Source organism: Diplotaxodon limnothrissa, linkage group LG11, assembly GCF_057381915.1.
Source record: "Diplotaxodon limnothrissa isolate DT_005_m linkage group LG11, D_limnothrissa_male_GT1.1, whole genome shotgun sequence".
Classification (NCBI taxonomy): domain Eukaryota; kingdom Metazoa; phylum Chordata; class Actinopteri; order Cichliformes; family Cichlidae; genus Diplotaxodon; species Diplotaxodon limnothrissa.
Window position 1 is genome coordinate 3,098,053 of NC_140606.1, and position 20,643 is coordinate 3,118,695.

Genomic DNA, 20,643 nt, shown 5'->3' on the forward strand with positions numbered 1-20,643 from the left:
ATTTCTGATGAAACCTGAAACCCAGCAGAAGTAGGGCCACATAAATAAAGCAAATACTGACCTTTTCACCTGCACTGTTAAACTGCGCTGCTGTTATTTGAGTCGCACCTGAACCAGTTGGCAGCAGTAAAGTCAAAACGGGAAACTCTTTCCTGTCAGGATGTACTTTTATTCTGAAGGAGTCTGAAAGTTGGAAGCATTCCAACACAAGGAGTAATCAAACCTTGCTGGGAGAAAGAAAGGCGGGAAACAAAGAGCTTTGGGTGGATTGTGGGACGGCGAGCAACAGAATTTAAACTGGATTAGTTAGACATCAGTCAAAGAGGGCCGTTACCAGCTACACCTCCATGGATACTTCCTGATGCCACAGTAGATTTCACATTATTGGAAAAGAAGAATTTCATTGACCAGTTTATAATTATGTTCAAATATATACAAACACAGCTGGTCAAACTGGTGTAGCTGTGGTCCCGGAGTTTACGGTTGAAATAGGCAAAAGGATTAATGATGGACTTTCAGTATACACCGGAGAAATGCTCACAATACTGTAAGCTTTCAGTGGGTAGCAGGCATGAGCCCATTACATGCAGTCATTCGTTCAGATTCAAGCTCATCGTTGGTCCGTCTACAGTCACTCAGACGGTGGAGCAGAGATTCAGCAAACACGTTTCAGAGCACACATGATGCAACTTACAGGTGTGTTTATGGATTCCGGCGCACTGTGGACTCAGGAAATAAGTAAGGGCACAAAACATGGGGTGGTTGACATGGCTGTTAGCTTTGGCCAGGCAGAGATAAAGAGTATGGTCAGGCAAGAGGTGAGGAAAAGATGGCAAAGACAGTGGGAGGAAGAAAGGAAGAGACGATGGCTGTGTAGAATTCAAAGGAGGATGGGAGCCACAGGACGGAGTAGGAGAGAGGAGGTGGTCGTATCAAGAATGAGATTTGGACATACTGGTTTGACCACTACACTACTCATGATGGGGAAACATAATACGGGGAGTGTGACTACTGTGGAGAGGAGGAAACATGCTCAGTAACATAAACATCAAATAGGACCTTTGTGATCAAAGGTCATCAGGCCTTATTTCAGTTTTAAAGAGAGGGGAAGCTGTTTGGATTTGAGACCCAGACCACACTCCACACCAGTTGGTGGCGGTACTGCACCATTCAGCTGTTTGCCAGCTGCCAATAAAAATCTAAAATCAAGAACAAGTCGGAAGCGTTATTGTGGTCGTGAGTGGAGGCTGCGGAGCGCGGACTCGTTGCCGTGCCTCGTCTACAGGTAAGCCCGAGCTCGGCAGCAGGACGCTGACCGTGAAGCGGCTCTGCCCGCTGTTGGCGCAGACTCTGTAACAGCCCGCGTGTTTGTTTCACGGGGATGGTGTTGGGCATCGTCCACCTGCCAAAGTACGCTCGTTCACACTTTCCACTGTGACCTGTCGTCGGGTTGTTTGGAAATGTCAGCAGCGTGCCACAGTTCTGCTGACATGTTTACGCGGCGCGTAAACCTTCTTGCGCGTCTACACTAGGCTGTGCGGCAGCGTCTGTAGACTCGCGCACGCACACATTGCGCGTGGGTGGCTGTAGCTCAGGTGGCAGAACTGGTTCGAGCCTAGTCTGCATGCGAGATACTGACCCGTGTTCGTCTCCGATGCATCCACGGGATGTGTGCAGATGTTAGTTAGCTAAGCCACCTGTGCTGGTGTGACTGCACAAGTTACGTGAAGCGCTTTGATTGCTCAACACGGTGTAGAAACGCGCGGGGACGGCCTGCTGTGGAACTTTCTGCACGTCGTTCCTCTGGTCCGGTAACATCTGGGTTCATGTCTGTCAGCTGCAATATTAAAAAAAATCAAAGGGCAGTTATGCTCACATCTGTGCTGAAACATGATTAAAAAAATTCAGATGAGTTTTAATAAAATGTTAACATGACGTCACATCATGACATCACATTGTTTACAGTTTTTAAAGCAGTTTGAGATGAAACTGATGAGAGAAAATGTGCTGAAAGTTTCACGTCAACTGTTAAGGATGATTTTATATGAATATGATGCAATCAGACTCTGCAACGTGTGCACGCGCATACGCGTGTGTGAGTCTGATCATCACTGAAGGAGAGGCGCGTGCCCGAAGCTTACATTTACGCGTCAGATAAGAGGCGGCTGGCTTCACCACATCTCACAAATGACAGCTCACTGATCCACTGAGGATAAAGGCGACACACCAAGGACAGAAAATTGGAATTCTTTCCTTTATTTCTGCTCTTTTAAGTATCAACTACACAAAAAGCCTCCTGCCAGGCTGCAGGGCTCTTTGTGTGAAGGTGGGCGGTTGGACAGACTGCTGACAGACTGACAGGGTGGAGGGTGACAGAGTGAGAGGCCTGATAAACCAACTGTCGGCTATATCTTTACCAGCTATCGGCTATCAGCTACACTCAGGTCGGGGCTGGAAATAAAAATCTTCCAAACATTTTACCAGCCGCTAGTTTCTGTGTGTAACATTTGGCCAGAACAACCAAACCTTATGAATTGTATCATTTATTCTTAAATGGCCTGTATTTATCTAGCGCCCTAAGGACCCCAAAGCGCTTTACACATCCACACACACACACACACACTGGTGATGGCAGCTACAATGTAGCCACAGCCACCCTGGGGCGCACTGACAGAGGCGAGGCTGCCGGACACTGGCGCCACCGGGCCCTCTGACCACCACCAGTAGGCAACGGGTGAAGTGTCTTGCCCAAGGACACAACGACCGAGACTGTCAGAGCCGAGGCTTGAACCGGCAACCTTCCGATTACAAGGCGAACTCCCAACTCTTCAGCCACGATCGCCCAACTAACTAATTAATTAACTCTGTTACATTTCTGTACAGTACATTTTTTCTTACAGTGTATCATACATGTGTACCTGCACACACTGATGTAACACAGTATGAACACCGTAACTTAATTTAAACCTGACACGGTGGCTTGTGCGTTGTTTTAAATTTACACGCCACTTCATAAATTTACCCACATTTGGCCAGTGGTGGGTCCTAATTTCCACCCCAGCTCAGGTCCATCAGTATGTTTCACAGCTTGTCTATCCTACAGTCTGTTTGCCATGAAGCAGAGGTTCAGCTTTAGTCTCTAATATTGAATTAAACATATAGGATTGTTAGCTCACATGAGCAGGTGTTTCACTTCCCCTCAGAATCTCACAACAGAGCAGAGTTAAGAGGTCTGGAGATGGATGGTTAATCCAGTCATTCTAATGTTAAACCTTTAAGTTCGGTTCTTCATTTCACGTTCACCATGGTGGCGTAAAAACCCCAAAACAAACGTGTGTCCAAAAACCGGACGAGCATATTCACTCTATTCACTCTTCTTGATTTCATTTGTGTTTGCAGTTGGCCAATGAGAACAGTCGCTGTCCTTGGAGGAGGGATTGGGGGTTTGGCTGCATCCTACTACCTGTGCAAGAGCCCCCAGGTTACCAAGGTAACACATGCTTTGTTTGATTAGGAGAAAAAAGCTGGGAACAAAAACCCTCCATGTATGAAGCAAGTTTCTCGAGCACCCTTATTACATCTGGCAGATGTTAGAAACACCCTGTGACAGTGAGCTGAAAACCTGCTTGTTACTGGTTGAAGTTCATTATTGTCGCGCTGTTTGAAAAGCGCGCTTGAAAGGGAGTCAGCGGATCCCACGTGCTGCAGTGTAAGTACAGGAACAAAGGCAGGTGGTGTTTCCCCCACACTAGCTTCTTTTACTGGCTCCCTGTTTAGTCCAGAGTTGGATTTGAAACCCTACCCCTCATTTTTCTAACCCTCATCAAACCAGGAAGTGAAACCTCGAGATGTGGTTAGGAATTCCATTGGTAAAATGTCCTCCGCTAAGACGGGCAGGAAGTCCTGTGTGCTCAGTTCTGTTCACTTTTATTTAACACTTATCTCAGGACACTTTATATAAGAAGGCTGTTTCACATCAGTGCGCTGACCTCACTGCTAGCTAGAGCGAATGACCCAACTTTGTGTTGCGCTGAGCGCGCTGCTCTGCGGCTGCTCTGCGGCTGCTCTGCGTGTACGAGATGCTCCTTCATTTCAAAAAATTGTGTCCCTCGTTGTATCCACTACGAGGGTCTGTGTCGTTTTATATCCAAATGTTTAATAAAACATGTATCACTCATTCATCAGCACTAAAGCTCTGAAACTGTCCCGACTAGTGAAGAGTGTGTCGTTTCCACAATAGTCCCCCGAGGTCCACGGAGCCGTTGAAAGGACTCTGGAGGTCCCTGTACGTGGAAAAGTTGACCAAACTTGGACGTGTGCAGAACGTTCATGTTCTGCAGGCTTTGCTTCTATTGGTTGCGGGAAAGTGCATCGCCACGCACCGTGGTCGATGCACGAGTATATCACGCTCCACATCTGTGCTTGTGATGCTCTTTCCTCGGCGCAGCAGGAAACTTAATGTGCGGCGAAACCTGTAGACACGAGTGGGTTTCAGGGCTGCGTCCAGTGTGAAAGGATGTAGTGATTAAAGGACTTCCTGTGCAGGTGCAGGGCTTTATGTCCTCCAGGAACATCTAAAACATGAGATATGCAAATGAAGATTCAGGAAGGTCACTAAGATGTTTATATGAAATGTTGTGCCTCTTACCTCCGTTTCACTTGTCTTTCATTTCTTGGCCTTTGCTGCGCACATCTTGAGAGGATTTAAACCTAAATATCCAAACAGGTCATCCTTCTAGAGGCAAGCAGTCGTTTTGGAGGTTGGCTGTGGTCCACTCGGAGATCAGATGGAGCAGTGTTTGAACATGGACCCAGAGGGATTCGACCTGCAGGGGCGGTGGGCTCCAACACGCTCAATATGGTGAGTTCATATCATAACAGCAACACTGAGACCAAATCACAGCAACTGTTGATAAGAGCTGAACTGACCACGACAGACTGAAACCTGGACGTGTGTGTGTGTGTGTGTGTGTGTGTGTGTGTGTGTGTGTGTGTGTGTGTCTGTGTGTGTGTGTGTGTGTGTGTGTCTGTGTGTGTGTGTGTGTGTGTGTGTGTGTGTGTGTGTGTGTGTGCAGGTGGATGATTTGGGTCTTGGAGAGGAGATCCTGCCGGTCAGCTACAGCCACGTTGCCTCCAGAAACAGATACCTGTATGTTAATGGTCAGCTGCACAAGATGCCGTCAGGAATCAGGTGAGTGTTTACAAACATTTGAATAAACCAAACATTGATTTTGCATTATGTGCTGCTGAATGTCGACCGGCTGTTTAGATATACATATATTTCAAATGAAATCACGAAGCGTAACCTGTAACTTTCCGTCTTCCTCTCCGTCTCCTTGTGCATTTTTCCTTCAGTGGGATTGTGCGGACAGTCCCACCGTTCTCTCAGCCGCTGCTGCTGAGCGTCGCTGCTGAGATCCTGGTGAATAAAACCAAGAACGACGACGAGTCAGTCCATTCGTTCGTTTCGAGGAGGCTAGGAAAGGAGGTGAGCAGAACTTTGTGTCAGTAAACAAGCCCCACACACAGTCGCTTCAATAAACCTGTGGTAACATGGCAAAAACAGAGATGCAACAGGAGCCACAAATCAAACGGCATCATTGAAAGCAAGTTACTGACCTAACACCAGCTAATGGGGGCGACCGTGGCTCAGGGGGTTGGGAATCGCATCTGTAACCGGAAGGTCGCCGGTTCGATCCCTGGGCTCTCTGTCCTGGTCGTTGTGTCCTTGGGCAAGACACTTTACCCGACTTGCCTACTGGTGATGGCCAGAGGGGCCGATGGCGCGATATGGCAGCCTCGCTTCTGTCAGTCTGTCCCAGGGCAGCTGTGGCTACAACTGTAGCTGCCTCCACCAGTGTGTGAATGTGAGAGAGAATGAATAGTGGAATTGTAAAGCGCTTTGAGGTTCTCGAAAAGCGCTTTACAATTCCACTCCATTATTATTATTATTATTATTATTATTAAATATAGCAACAAGAAACCCAAACAAAAGTGACCTGATGTCAGTCTCAAAATGTTCAGTCTGGAAAAACTTCGCTGATTTAATAACTTCAATAAGACTCCTTTCATCAGCAATATACTTACATGTTATCAAACCCAGACAAATGTTTTTCAGTTGCACTTTTGCTTTTGCAAAGGCCCACAAAAAAACTCCTTACTAAAAGAAACAAAACCGCAGCAGCCGTTCAGTTAAAGTGGAAACTCCCGTGTGCTTGCCTGATCATGCACCCCAGTCGTTATTCAGATTAGAGCTGCTTGAACATTCAACCCAGTGACCCCTGTAGGCAGATCTAAAGGTTCTGAAGCAAAGAGCTGACGCGTGACCAGGAGGCCGGCAAAAACTCAGACTGAACCAAAGTCTGAATGAGCAGGTGTAGATACCTGACAGCTGTTTATCTCATTCTTTATGAGGGAGGTGACACACTCATGATGCAGCGAGGATTATCATTTGGAAACACGAGTGTATTTAGTAAGGAAGACATGAAGCTAGTCTCTAACAGTAATTACATAAGATTCACTTAACTAAACAGGTAACGTGTGTGTGTGTGTGTGTGTGTGTGTGTGTGTGTGTGTGTGTGTGTGTGTGTGTGTGTGTGTAGTTAGCAGACATAGCTGTGGACAGCTTGTGTCGGGGTGTATTTGCTGGGGACTGCAGGAAGTTGAGTGTGCGCTCTTGTTTTCCTGTCCTCTACAACGCAGAGCAGCACAGAGGTTCCATCGTCCTGGGAATGCTGCTGGGCTCAGGTACGCTCCAACACTTCCACTCTGACCATTTCTGACAGTTTCCCAGTACGTGCAACCATTTACCTGCACTGCACTTCCAGTTGATCTTAAAATCACTCCCAGGACTTTCTGACGTGTTTGTCAGGATTAAACGTCTGTGTTTAGCCTCATAAAATCAAATAATTGATTTGAGCTCTGGTTCTACACACTGGCTCTTCGTGGCTATTTTTCTGCCTGCATTGATGCTAACAGATGGTTGTTGTGTGCTGTCATCATTTGTTTGGATTCAGCGTTTTCAGGCTGTCTCACTTTCCTCTGTGCTACCAGTGAAGTGTGCTGTCTTTATTGCAGGACTAAGGTTGTATGTTTGAAACCTGCAGGTGAGGCTCAGGTGATTACCTGCGGCCCTCTGGCTAAAAGATCTAAGGAGGAGTCGTGGGCACAGTGGTCGTTGAAGAGGGGCATGCAGTCGTTTCCAGAAGCCATTGCAGAGAACCTACAACAGAGTGGGAGAGTGCAACTTCACAAAGAGGCTGTTGTTAAGCAGATTGATCCTTCAGCCTCTGGTTGGCAGGTTAGTGCGGAGGTTAAAGACGTTTAACTAAACCTTAGGTGGTTTGCAGTGGTGTGTTATGTTGGTACCATCATATCAGACATGGTAGTGTCGGGGGATGGCAGTTTGTTTGCTTCTTGCAAGGTTTCACATTTCCTGAATGTGTAATGTTCTGATTCCCTCGCCTGCTAGCACGAGGAAGTAGCGACCGTAAGAAAGAAGGATGTGAACTTGGACTGTGCTGCCATGAGGTTTTGTAAGGGAGCTCAGATCAATCTCTTCTTATCTCTGCATCACCAGCAGGTTGAACATCAGGGTAGTAATGTTGTTATTTGGTCTACACAAGTTAACTGTGTCTACGTGTCTGTCTGCGTGTGTCTGTCTGCGTGTGTCTGTCTGCGTGTGTCTGTCTGCGTGTGTCTGTCTGCGTGTGTCTGTCTGCGTGTGTCTGCAGGTCCGTTTGGAGGATGGAGTCCTATCAGCCGACCACATCATCTCTGCACTGCCTGCTAAAGGCAAGTATGATTGTAAAGCACTGATGGTGCAACAGCAGCTTCACTCTGAGCTTCCCTGAACAGCTGTAAGGGATTTCCACTGCTTTGTGTAACATCATCCTTTCTCTCACTACCCACAGCTTGTGACTGTACAGTGGGTAAAATCATTTCCTACGTGTATTTCTAAAGGTGCTCTTGAAATTCTTGCTCTGTGGGACCAGCACTCCGACACAGGAAGTCTAGATTGGCCGTCAGCTTAAAAAGTCCTATTTCTGCTCTTCGGTTCTTCCTCAGTAGCCGCTGCAAAACTTAGGTGCAGCCGACGGGTGAGGGAACTCGACCAGTTCAGACTGCCGCTCTCCTCCAGGTGTCTACCCCGCTCGCTTTGACCACAACCGGGGTCCTGAGCAGCCTCGCAGAAACGTCAGCGACAGCGCCGCTGTAGATCGCTGCTCTTGCAGTACGACTAGGTTTAGTTTAGTGGCTCGGGAAGCTGACCCACTAGGGTCTGTTAACTGGAGACTGGAGTGACCTGTAAGAGCTATTTATACAAATGTAGTTCAATACTCATTGTTAGCTTTGTTTTACAAAGGGTTAAAAGGGAATGTCCACAATTTAGACCTTTTGAATGCAAATATCTTATTAAAGCATTTTAAAAAGATCAAAAGCTGAATCAAATGGTAAGAATCACAGAAGCAACCAGTGACATGATTGAAATCATACTTATTTAACGAGCTTGCTGTGAACTAATGCGGACTTTGTTCTGACCTCTGGGAGGTAGAAGAAGAGGACACGCCACATCTATGTGGATGTAGTCTGTCGGCGAGGAGTCGAGCGCTTGGAAGTAGTTTTGTAGACACAAACAGAAGGAATCCAAATCCTCCTGAATTTCTACGCTAACATGGAAAAATCACAAATCCACTCACACGTCCACAGTGCTGGGCGGTGCTTGTTATAAACGTTGGCGTCTCTTTCTGGACACCCAATCACTGTTGTTGCCCAACATCCAGCCGCACCGTTCGCGTGGGTCAGAGCTAAGCTTTAAACTTCAAAGTAACTTCATGACATTTTCTTCTTGTTTCATTCTTAGTGTAGAAATCCTGTCACATATGATACACTTCACTTAGTCTCACTCAGATTTATCATCACATCCATTTTAACATCATCTCCTTTGAATTCAAACGCACAAGAATGCTTCCTCTCAGCTTTGATGGTTGAGCTCGCTGGTTTTACATCATGACACGTTGGTAATGACGCACTGTTTCTCAGGCCATCAGTCGCAGCTGAACCCGCTGAGTTAGCACTAAATGGCAGGATGGTTTCCAACTGCTGGTCGATTTTATGAACATGTAAGCATTCAAGTTCTCCAGTAAGACGACGGCGACCCCATTTCGAAAACCTGCCTGTGTGACACCAAGTGTTCTGGATCATTTGAAGGATGACATTAAAAGTTTCCTTTTTCGAGCCCTTGTTTCTCTGTTCACAGCTCTTTCTTCAGTGCTGCCCCGCTCCTGCCAACCTCTTACCCAGCAGCTGCAGGACATCTCCTCAGTAACAGTAGCTGTGGTCAATCTGGAGTATGACGGCTCCATCTTGCCTGTAATGGTGAGAATACAGGAGAGCACAAAAAACACTTCTTTGAATTTTGAGATTACCAGATACAAGAAGATTTTCACTGTTGTAAAAACAAACTATATTGAGGCATCGCTTTCATTCTGTGAGCCACTGAAGCCTCCAGTGCAAACACTGACTTCTTTTCTGATTCCTGGAGAAAAGAGCATCAGACAGACTGCACACAAGCTTATTCAAACCTGTGTGCGTCCGTGTGTGTGTGTTGGCAGGGTTTTGGTCACCTCGTCCCGTCATCGGAGGACCGAGGGTTGCTCGGGGTGGTCTATGACTCTGTTCCCTTCCCTCAGCACAACAGACCAGATGGACAGACTACTAGACTGACGGTACAGACGAACAACACCTTGCGTCACTCTCACAGTGTGTTTCTGTGTGTAACAGTCGGTCGATGCAGCCTTGTGGAAGATTTGTTGCCTGCCAGCATCTTCACTGTGGCTCATACTGATTTGTGATCATGGTCGTCTTTTCTTGTTACACTACTTTTTCTTTTCAGACATTTATCTGTTGCTATTACGTCTCACAGCATGACTATTATGTCATTTCTTCTTCGTCTTCTTCTGTTTTACTGGCAGTTGGCAGCACATTTAGAGCAGGTGGTTGTGCTGCCCTCTAGTGGAATAAAATGTAACTGTTACTCACACTGATTGCTTACAGTACTAATCAGGTGGAGCCAGATAGTCTTCCATGGCACAGTGGTTGGGAAACACTGCTCTGATGGATGCATCAGAGATAATCTGGTGTTCAGTATCTTTCCCAGAAACACTTGGACTGGATGCCTGATCACCTGTTTACAAGTATAACTGTGCAGGTTCTCATCCAGCTCATGGTGATCTAAGGAACGTGGAAGATTGACTGGATTCGTTAACTTAGAATGAGAATATGAATTTACATGAACTGTCGCTGTTCATGTACTGCTTTGGAGTATCCTGTGCTAATGGGGGGGGGGGGGGGTACTACAGGAAGCACTGAAGCATATCTTCATAGTATTTGAAGAACTCAGCTTTTATAATGACAACAACACTTCCACTCATTTCACATGTGATTATCTGTCATATCTTTTCATCATGTTTCCTAGGTAATGATGGGCGGGGCTTGGTTCGAGGAGGAGTTTGGGGTTCCAGAAGCTGCAACAGCGGAGCGTCTCTTATCAAGAGCCACTGAGGCGGTGCGCTGCCACCTCGGAGTCACTGCGGCACCCAGCTGGAGTCGAGTGATTCTGCACAGGGTATGACCCCACATATTATATAACACACACACACACACACACACACACACACACACACACACACACACACACACACACACACACACACACACACACACACACACACACACACACACACGACTGTGCCACACGAGGAGTCAGATGATCTCTCAGTCGGATGTCATCATGGCGGGATCTCTTCCTATTTCTGAAGGACAATAACTTTTTTGCATATCGTCATGTAAACATGTTTCAGACGAACAGATACAAACTGCAGTTTTGAAATAACGATTTCATTTATTAATAGAAAAAGGCCATCCAAACATTCCTGCCTTTGACTGGAGGAAGTCATTCCACCTGAAAACTAATGACTGTTTGTGCCACCATTGGCAGCAAGAACTGCAATCAGCTGTTTGCAGCATAACTGGGATGTCCTGCTAATATGTGCTGGATAGTCTTTGAACCTTTGCGTATGGGTTCATAGCATAGAGGTTCTGTCAGCTGTGGTAGATGTAGCTATACCGAATGGTAGCAACATCAGGGAAAATGAACACAAAAACCTCAAGAAGTACCAAGGACTGAGAGAAGAGCTGGAGAAGATGTGGAGGGTGAAGGTAATAGTGGTCCCAGTGGTAATCGGAGCACTCGGTGCGGTGACCCCCAAGCTAGGCGAGTGGCTCCAGCAGATCCGGGGAACAACATCCCAGATCTGTGTGCATAAGAGCGCAGTCTTAGGAACTGCTGAGATCCTGCACAGGACCCTCCCAGGCCTCTGGTTGAGAGATACCAATACTGCACTTTGAGTTACTTTAACAGAGATAAATTATATTTGATCATCTTTTCAACAGGACTGCATACCTCAGTACTATGAAGGACACTTTCAGAGAGTTGGTGAGTATGAATCCGTTTAAATATTAAACATCAACAAAGTGTGATGACAAATCGTTTAATGCTATTTTGTCTACTTCCCAGAGTCCATGCGTGGCTTCATAAAGAACAATAACCTAGCCCTGTCCTTGACTGGTTCCTGTTACGATGGTGTGTCGGTGAATGATGTCATCTTCAGTGGACGGACAGCTGTGGAGGAGTTGTTGGGAACTGTAGTATGATGAAGCTGGTTGCTATGAATCATGGGATTCATGTGGGCTTGAATCTTCTACCACCTGTAATGCCTTGAATCATCCAGACATATCTGACGTTGTTTGGAAAAAGTGCGCTCACTGATGTCAGCTGCAGCGGTTTGAATCTAAGATGCATCTGAAACTTTATATTTTTGCCTGTGTAACTCAAGATTGTGTTAACACGGCTGAATGTCACCGCGCAGCTGCTTCAGGTTGTGCAGCCTTTGTTCCCATTGTTTTTATTGGATGGTCTGTGGCGACACAGATATGAGAACGTTTCACTTTAAATGGCCAACTTGCCACCTGACATGATTTGCAGTTTAAGATCTTTGTTTTTGTTTCATTGCATTTATTTTGAATGTAATTGCTGATAAAGATAAGCTGATGTAACCTGCACATACACCAGTCGAGTTGTTACTGCAGCGCCGTCATAAAGCTCTTCCCTCAAAAATCAGCGTGTGCATCCAGCCTTTAAATTCCTGCCATGACAGTAAGTAACAGCTTTTACTTCCCCCTGTAGATGCTGACAGTTAACCATGTCACATGCTGAGGCCTTTTCATTGAGCCAATGTTATTAATAAAAACATTCAGACGTAGGCCTGTGTTTCTGCGGTTATAAAGTGATTTTCTTTATTTCGTCAGCCCTGAATTGTCATGAGGATCTTTCCCTCTTGAGTTGTTGTCTGCAGAGCCTTCTCTCATGGCTTCCAGTTCAATTGTATATTGCACCAAATCATTATTGTAAAGTCCCTCCAATAATTTTCCAAGCCAAAGGGAGACGGAACCACTGCCTCGTCCAAAATAAACTGATCACAATGGCAGTCAGTAGAGATACAATGTAAGCACATCACGTAAAACAAACATCTTAAAAATATTGGTTTTATTTTAGAAGGAAAACAAAAAGTTATGAGTCCATGGACCGGGTCATGATCTCACAGTCTGGCCTTGAGGCCACACACAAACTGGAAACTATCTGAGGCCCAGTTTCTTCTTCTCTTTGTGTTTCTTGCGAACCACTTCAATGTTGCGGTCCTTCCACATGCTCTTCCTCAGTTTGATGGGACGGCTACCAACGTACTTCCCTGGACAAACAGAGGGAAAGAAGTGTAAGAGTGCCAGGATGGTACCAAATGCCCTGTAACAACAGCTGTAGCGAGAGCCTGTGTGAGACTCACCGTTCATCTCTCTCATGGCTCTCACGTAGTCATTTGGATCCTTGAAGCTCACAAAACCGTAGCCTTTGGTTTTTCCAGTCCGTTTGTCCCTGACCACCTGCTGACACACAGTAATGATTAGAGCAGGGCGATGTGACCCAAAATACTTATCACGATATACATTTGAAAATTTGTGATAACGATATAACTGACGATATAATTGACACAAAATACTTTACAACTCCTCAACTTTATTAGTGCAAAAAAACCCATCACTGTATTTTCACTGAAACAAGCAGCTGTTTATGTGCATTAAAGTTATATAAAAATGTAACAGTGCAAATGCAAGTTCCTGTCTGACAGTTTAACCAAAATGCTCCAACAATCCATCAAGCGGTGCTTCGTAGCTCAGCAAAGTCGCACTGAAACATCTGACAGATTTTCGAGCGCCGTGCACATAAAATGGTTTCGAGGTCAGGAAACACAACCAGAGTTCATACATAAGGCACACGGGATTATAAGGGGCTCTGTTGATTTTCAGAAAAATCAAAGGATTGATTTTAAGTGCGCCGTATTTTCCAAACAACGCGGTAATAACGACGGCCCGCTAGCATGCGCTACCAAAAATAGTGCTTTGTTGTGTATCTGACGGACGAAAGCTAAACCAGTTCCACACCAGTGAAGCTGCAGCATTTTTACAAACCAGTTCTGGTTCATGGTTTCACTCAACGATCCGCTTTCGACCTTCTCATTCGCCGCCATGCTTTTTCCGCCATGTGCGTATGAAAACAAAGGCACTGCGCATGCGCGTTTTACCCATATTCTATCGCCATATTTCATTTTCTTATCGTTGCCCAACATTATACCGGTGTTACCGTGAACGGTATGATATGGCCCAGCCCTAGTAATGACTTCATGTTACCCACCAACTGGTGACACGAGACACTTCCACAGAGAAGTTGTATTTTTAACAGTACTTTATACCCAACGCACCCTAATATTTGCTAATTAAATAACATGCCTTTGGGCTGTGGGAGGAAACAGCATACTCCGAGCGAGCAGGTGCAGCCACTCCTTGCACCAACAGCAGGAGTTTGTTGCAGATGACAGTAAAATATTTTGGGGTTCTGCAAACTCCTCGCAGAATCCCAGTCAGAGGTCAAACCAGTGCACCTGCCCTGAAAATCCACTGGTTGCCAGATCAGTGGTTTCCCCTGAGAAAACCTTGAGTTCAGGTTTTTGTTACATTTGAGGCACAAACAACAAACATGAAGGTTTTTACTGCCTCTTGAACAGCGTTCCTTTAATATAAGCTGCCATAAAGGCTCTTTCATGGAGGACGACATGAACCGTTTACAGCTTGAAGCTGAGGAGTCTCCAACTCTGCTTTCATCTGTTACCAGATATTAATAAATCCAGATGGAAGACATTGTTTACCTACAGCGTATGTGTTAAATGTTCAGGGAATTGATATCCTATCCAACTGAATTTGACAGCATATGATTTCATTTGAGTGTCTTGACTAAAATCTAATTTAGCTTCAATCAAAATTTAGAAACGTACATTTATGTAGTTTTAGTCGACTAAATATAGTTGATGAAATCTGAAGCTTACTCAGTTGTTTGTGTTTTTACTGGTCAGAGTAGCTCCACAGTTTACAGAGCTTCTCGTTTTCCTTCACCTGAGGCGTCTCCGCTCGTCTCTTCCTTCCAAGCACTTTGCTGCTTATTTCTCATGAAAATACAACTAAATGTCAGAGGTCACCGCCCACACAGGATTACTTCTGACTGAATCATTTCCATATTCGTCATGTTCTACACAACTTAAATTGTTCTAATTTGATCTCATCTATCCATAACATTTTAATCTTATTTTAAAAGCGTGTCATTCGTTTTTAACTCAGTTATCGTCTTTTTGTTAGGAGAAGAAGAAAAAAGAAAGACGAACAGACAAATGACCCGACCTTAGCTTTGAGGAAAGATGGGTATCTGCTGAAGGCTCTGGCCAGTATGTCATCATTAACCTCGTTACCAAGATCACCACAGAAAATACGGAAGTCATCTGCAACATGGAGACAATTCTGCTGATGTTACACATGAAAAACTAAAATCACCATGGCTACTGAAACACACCTTTTTTTAAATGCATTTACTTTAGCTGCATTCAACTGATGGAAGAACATCACTCAACTGAAGAAACCAACAATGACACTGAGCTGTCTCTGTTCTGTTATTACTGTTAGTGAAGTTGGTGGAGCTGCACCTGATTCCCATTCCAGCAGACTCTGGTCCTCCCAGGTCGTCCCTGCAGCTGTGCGGATACACTTCTTCACCTTCTCCGATTTTGCCCTTTTTTTGTCTTCAGTAGTAGTTTCCACATGCTGACACACACACACACACACACACACACACACACACACAAAGTTTAACTTTGGGTAGAAACTGCTGTTGTCAAGCATCATCTGGACAACCAGGACAGTCAGCAGCATTAAAGATGATATATTCTAATAATCTGATATGCTGCTGATGAACCACAGTCAACAAAAATAAAAAAAATCGTTAAATATTTTACTTTACATTTAATAATATATGAAAGTTTACCTTTTTGAATACAATTATTAAAAAGAAGACATTTACTTTTCCACACTATCCAGTCTGAGACGAGCACTCAGTCATCACTGTTAATGCAGCGGCAGCTCCAGAGGGCCATAACAACAAACTAATGCTGTGCTATGTGGGTAGCTAGCGTTATCGCTAACAGCAAAGCAAAGCATGGTCCTGTTAAAGAACAGCTTGTATCCAGGTGTTTTGAACATTTGTTTTGCTTTGATAATTAGCAAATATTTGACTTCTACTTCTGTAATATTCAAAATATTTTCATTGAAATGTACTCTGATTGTATGCATTTTGATTTTAAATACTTACCTTATAAACATTGTTTTATATTGTTTACCATTCTATGTTAATTGTTTATCATTTGTAACAGCACCTAAAACACTAAAATGTAAACTTAAACAAAAGAAATTCCCAAATCTGTGACAGATACTGATTTACACATTATTTCATATAAATAAATATCTCATTTGTAAATGTGCAAACTCATAAATGTCCCCACATATTGGTTGGGTCACGATGTTAGATGTTGAAGGAAATTAGCTGTAGAATAATATTTATAATTCTACGCCCACAGCACTAAACGTAGAAGTTTTCCATTCACCAGTATTTTAAAAATGCATATAACCCCTGAAACGGCGGCACGTGCAGTGTTACTGCCAGCACGTCGCCTGCTACATGGCTTCACAGTCTAAATATTTACGGGCTCTCGCTCCTCGTTACAAAGTAAAGAGCAAAGTGTTTTGCAGAAATCCACCTCAGTTTGGGGGGGTTCAGGCTCCGGCATACTAGGTCCAATCACCGTGCCGCTGTCCTCGCTCTCCTTCTTGCTGAGCAGACCTGCAGCCATCACTGCAGCCTGCTGCTCGGCCACCCGCGCTGCCAGTTCTTCCTGCAACACCCAGATCACAAGGCCTCAGAAACTACAAGTTCTGTACATCTGAAAGAATCCAGCGTAAAACAAATGTGTGCGTCATGCACGGATCAAAATACCATTCGGGCCTGTCTCTGAGCGTGAACTTCATTTCTTTTTAGTCCAACATGGGCAGGAGGAGCAACGTACACAGTTGGTGCTGCCTGGATGATTGACGGTGTTGGTTTGACAGGAAGTGGGGCTACTTGTCGCGTAGGTGGGCCTGACACCATCGAAACCATATCACCAACCTGAAAGAGACAAATTTGGACGAGAGGGTTCGAGGTGGCGCTCGTCCATTTTACATGATCTCAGTAAGACATGAAGCAGTCTGCACACAGACTCGTGTTTGTGAACCTGAGGTGGAGCAGCCATGGGCTGAGATGGTCCCTGAGGCATTGGGCCCTGCAGGGAAGGAGGGAGCATCATGGGTGGAGGTGGAGGAGGTCGTGGCAAAGGAGGTGCTACTGGAGGACCACGCATCATCTGTAGCCTCGGACCACCTGACAACACAGAGTCCAACCCACAATCCATGTTCAGCTGGGACAAACTTCATCTACACTGGTTTATGAAACCATTTCAATGCTTCGCAACACTCTGCAAACCCATCTGACTGGTTTGTGTCTTAGAGTGTTTTCAGCAGATTCCTTTAAACTCCGTCTTCAGCTGGAGTTTGAGTGATCAGCCTGTGCTGTATCAACACCCTGTCCTGAAACACGGACCATCAAGTCTGCATGTTGTTTGCTCCAAATAAGGCAGATTTCATACACTATATGCTACATGTAATGTTCAGACACACCCACAAGGCAAAAACACCAAGTCTTCAAAAATTACCTGGTCTTTGCAGAATATGTGGAACAAAAGCCGGTCTCATCATAGGAGGAGGAGGTCGTACTGGAGGAACTGACACAGAGAGAGCAGGAGTGAGCACAGCGTGGCGGCATCTGAAATACTGCTTAAGCCTCTAAACTTTGGTCAGTCATAAATGAATCTTAGCACCACAACATGCATCAAAAACAATCAGAATACTTTATTGATCCCTCGGGGAAATTATTTTGGTTACAGTGCTCCAGTACTTTTTTTGAGGAAACAGCTGATATCGTTATCCATTCCAGCTACAGCTTTCATCAGCTTTGGTTTCCATCCAAATATTTTGAAACACAAACGCAAGCAGCCGGACCGAACCACGAGCAGCAGATCTAACTGTCAGCGTGCTTCCAGGTGAGGAAGAGTTTTACTGGATGGTGACACTCTTGCCATGTGAGCATTTGTCTTTACCTGGTCCCACAAAGGCTTGTGGTGGAGGTCCAACAAAAGTTGCAGCTCTGGCTTCTAATGTCTGCTGGACCTGAGAAAGACCACGGAGTGTGTGAGCGAGAGAGGGTGCTGTTGTTATTAATCACATCGAGACCAATCCTTTTATAACACACAAACCTGTCTGTAGGTGTTGGTTCCTATAATGGGTCGCACCACTGGAACTGTTGGGACAGCCAGAGCTACAGGTACTGCCTCCATGACAGGTGGACTTCCTGATACTGGTACTGGCCCACCGAGAACCTCCTGCTCAAAGCTAGAGAAGCAGAGTGATGTTTGTATTAGATTTCATTTTTGACATTTTTTCCTCCTCCAAACACTCAATTTCGGTCTCATCTGACCACAACACTTTCGCCCAATCGTCCTCTGAGATTGAGACGCTCAGTGCCAAACTTCAAACAGGCCTGTACGGCGGCTTTCCTGAGCAGAGAGACCCTGCGAGCAGGATGCTATGCTCGCAGCTGCTCGGTGATGGTCCTGTAGCCTACTCCTATTCCTTGAGTGTCCACAATCTTCACCCTGACATCCTTGGAAACGTTTTGGTCTTAGCCATGGTGCAGAGTTTGGAATCTGGACAGATTGATTGAGTCTCTGGACGGCTCTCTTTTATGCAGGTAACGAGCCGAGAAGGCTCCTAATGTCAGCTCGTTACCTGCATAAAATACACCTGGGAGGCAGAAATCTTGCTGATTGACAGGGGATCAAATATTTATTTTATTCATCAAAATACTAATTTATTTGTAACTTTTTTGAAATGCATTGTTTAGATTATTGTTGTCTCTCACTGTTCAAATAAACCGACACTAAAATTATACTCTGATCATTTCTTTGTTAGTGAGCAAACTTACAAAATCAGCTGGGGTTCAAATAATGTTTCCCTGACTGCATCTACACAAAGCTGTGGAAATAAACTGGAATAGAAGTCAGGAAACATCCTGCGTGACAGTGAAGAGCAAAGGGAGTAATCTGTGGCTCACAGATAAACTAGTAAAGAGAAAGGGCAGCAGCTCTAAGTGCAAGTACCGTTTTGTTAGGTACAAGTGTTCACCTGCTTTTTAATACAATTATCTACTCAATACATTTAGTTTTGTCGAGACTATCAAGATGACTGCTGATGTTCAAAGCAAACACCGGAATGAGGAAAACTGGAGATTTCACCGAGTTTGAATGTGGCTGGATGCTGATGTCAGCTGGGATTTTCCTGCACAGCTGCCTGAGGGGTTACCTGCACGCTGCACGCATCTGTGTCTCTTCAAACTGGGATCTGTTGCTTGTTAGGCAAATGGGCACCACAGCACTAGTTTAATGTTGTTATTGTGACATTTAAAGTGAAGTGTTTTGACTGAATACTGTCTCAGTGAAGCACCTTGCTAACACAGAAAGGCCAGAGGAACACACTCGTGCATCCTCGCGTCGACATGCAAACAGTCACATGAAAAACCTGCGACGTAATCGGAGAGGTGCTGGTACAGCTCTGCGGTGTGTGCAGTGAGGATGCTTCGTACTCACAGCGCCATCTCAGCCTCCATCTCCTTCAGACGCTCCTCGCCGGACTTGAGCGCCATGCTGTGGGAAAAACAGCCAACATGAGCTCAACGCTACAACAGCTGCATTCAGAAAAGCGCCTCCGTCTGCACACGGCTGGCCGCTGTAAGCCTTACCTTCAGCTGGAGTTTGTACGCTGCCTACGTTCACCGACTGGGCTACAAGCTAACAAGTAATGTTTAGCTCGTTAGGCTCGAGCTAAACCAGCAACGAGCCCGTTTCTGCTGCTGTTCTCAGCCCACTCACTAACCCACCAACCCACTTCCACGCTAACAGTACTAACTAACTAAAGAGGAATGGGATTATGCACTAACAAATACACATTCACGGGCTACTGAGCCACCGTCCTAACGTTCTTCTGCTTTACCTTCTTCTTCGTCTTCTTGATGTTTGTTAGCGATTGACAAACAAAACGGTGCATTAGCGCCACCAACTGGTAGGGCGTGTGAATGACGTCGCTCCAAAAACCGAAACAAACGAGTCTTAAATAACTTTAGGTCAGCTTTCGCTCTTCTAACCCTGCTCTCAGCTTCATAGTGTAGTGCAGCTTGCTCTATGGTTTCCTGTCCGGTACAGCACTCACATTTGTCTGAATCACGTTTGGCTGCTATGAATAATGTTTAAAACTGTGTGATATAAATTGTGATATGACTGTCTCCTCTCTCCTGTTCCTTCCTGTGCTTCTCATTCTCCAGTTTTCCTTTGGCATTTGGAAATCTGGTGTCCTCTCCTTTCTTCGTCTCATGTTTCCTATAAAATAATATCCTATTATATGAACCTGTAGTTTTTAAACAAAGGTCAGACAGAAATCTTGTGTGAGATATAATTACATTTTTTTTAGTTTACTCTCAAAGCTGTTCCAGTTAAATTAAGTCGAAATTAGACTTTTGATTTTTTTAATACAGCACAATAATAAAATAACTAAGTTGCTTAGACTACCCTCAGAGAGTGATATTATACCCCTTTCGTCAAAAAAAGTGACAGGTTACTTCCGGAGCTCATTAATTATTCATGAGCTCCGGAAATAGGAAGTAATTAAGTAATAAAAATATGATATTCATAAAAATATGATATTCATAAAAATATGATATTCATAAAAATATAATTGATTATTTAGAAAGTTTCTTATATATCAAAATAGCATTCTTTTATTTCTTTAAGCAATTAAATTTTTATTTTTATTTTTTTTATGCTCAAAAAACGCCATCTGGTGGCGGGCCAGTGTGTGTGCGCGCGCCCGCGCGCGCCCGAGGCTGTGTGTCTGGGCGCGCGGGGGCGCGCCCGTGTCTCCGGACCGTGCTCTCTCGGGCTCCGTGCTCATGTGTTTAAAAATGTATTAAACCATATTAAAATTGTTTAGTTAAACTTGTGCTTTTGT

At 44.9% G+C, this 20,643-nt stretch overlaps 2 protein-coding genes across 3 annotated transcripts; one reads left to right on the forward strand and one right to left on the reverse strand.

The window, feature by feature from the left end:
• The first annotated feature begins 1,228 nt into the window (after nucleotides 1-1,228).
• On the forward strand, nucleotides 1,229-12,506 carry ppox (protoporphyrinogen oxidase). Of its 2 annotated transcripts, none has more exons than XM_085366101.1 (13): nucleotides 1,229-1,285; nucleotides 3,400-3,490; nucleotides 4,727-4,861; nucleotides 5,076-5,191; nucleotides 5,356-5,488; nucleotides 6,603-6,747; nucleotides 7,107-7,300; nucleotides 7,734-7,794; nucleotides 9,260-9,378; nucleotides 9,615-9,728; nucleotides 10,478-10,627; nucleotides 11,455-11,497; nucleotides 11,579-12,506. In XM_085366101.1, exons 2-13 carry the CDS (start codon nucleotides 3,407-3,409, stop codon nucleotides 11,713-11,715), a joined length of 1,431 nt encoding a protein of 476 aa, XP_085222227.1. In that variant the 5' UTR covers nucleotides 1,229-1,285; nucleotides 3,400-3,406; the 3' UTR covers nucleotides 11,716-12,506. The 2 variants fall into 2 exon arrangements, with proteins under 2 accessions (XP_085222227.1, XP_085222226.1); XM_085366100.1 differs by lacking the exon at nucleotides 1,229-1,285 and adding an exon at nucleotides 1,308-1,410.
• Nucleotides 12,507-12,601: 95 nt separating this feature from the next.
• rbm42 (RNA binding motif protein 42) lies at nucleotides 12,602-19,639 on the reverse strand. Its single transcript, XM_085366102.1, has 12 exons — nucleotides 19,382-19,639; nucleotides 19,230-19,286; nucleotides 17,841-17,976; nucleotides 17,685-17,754; nucleotides 17,241-17,309; nucleotides 16,764-16,909; nucleotides 16,487-16,657; nucleotides 16,251-16,385; nucleotides 15,144-15,261; nucleotides 14,845-14,942; nucleotides 12,903-12,999; nucleotides 12,602-12,809 (listed from the first exon to the last, which is right to left on the reverse strand). The coding sequence occupies exons 2-12, from the start codon at nucleotides 19,283-19,285 to the stop codon at nucleotides 12,697-12,699; spliced, it is 1,209 nt and encodes a 402-aa protein (XP_085222228.1). The 5' UTR covers nucleotide 19,286; nucleotides 19,382-19,639; the 3' UTR covers nucleotides 12,602-12,696.
• Between the last annotated feature and the right edge of the window lie 1,004 nt (nucleotides 19,640-20,643).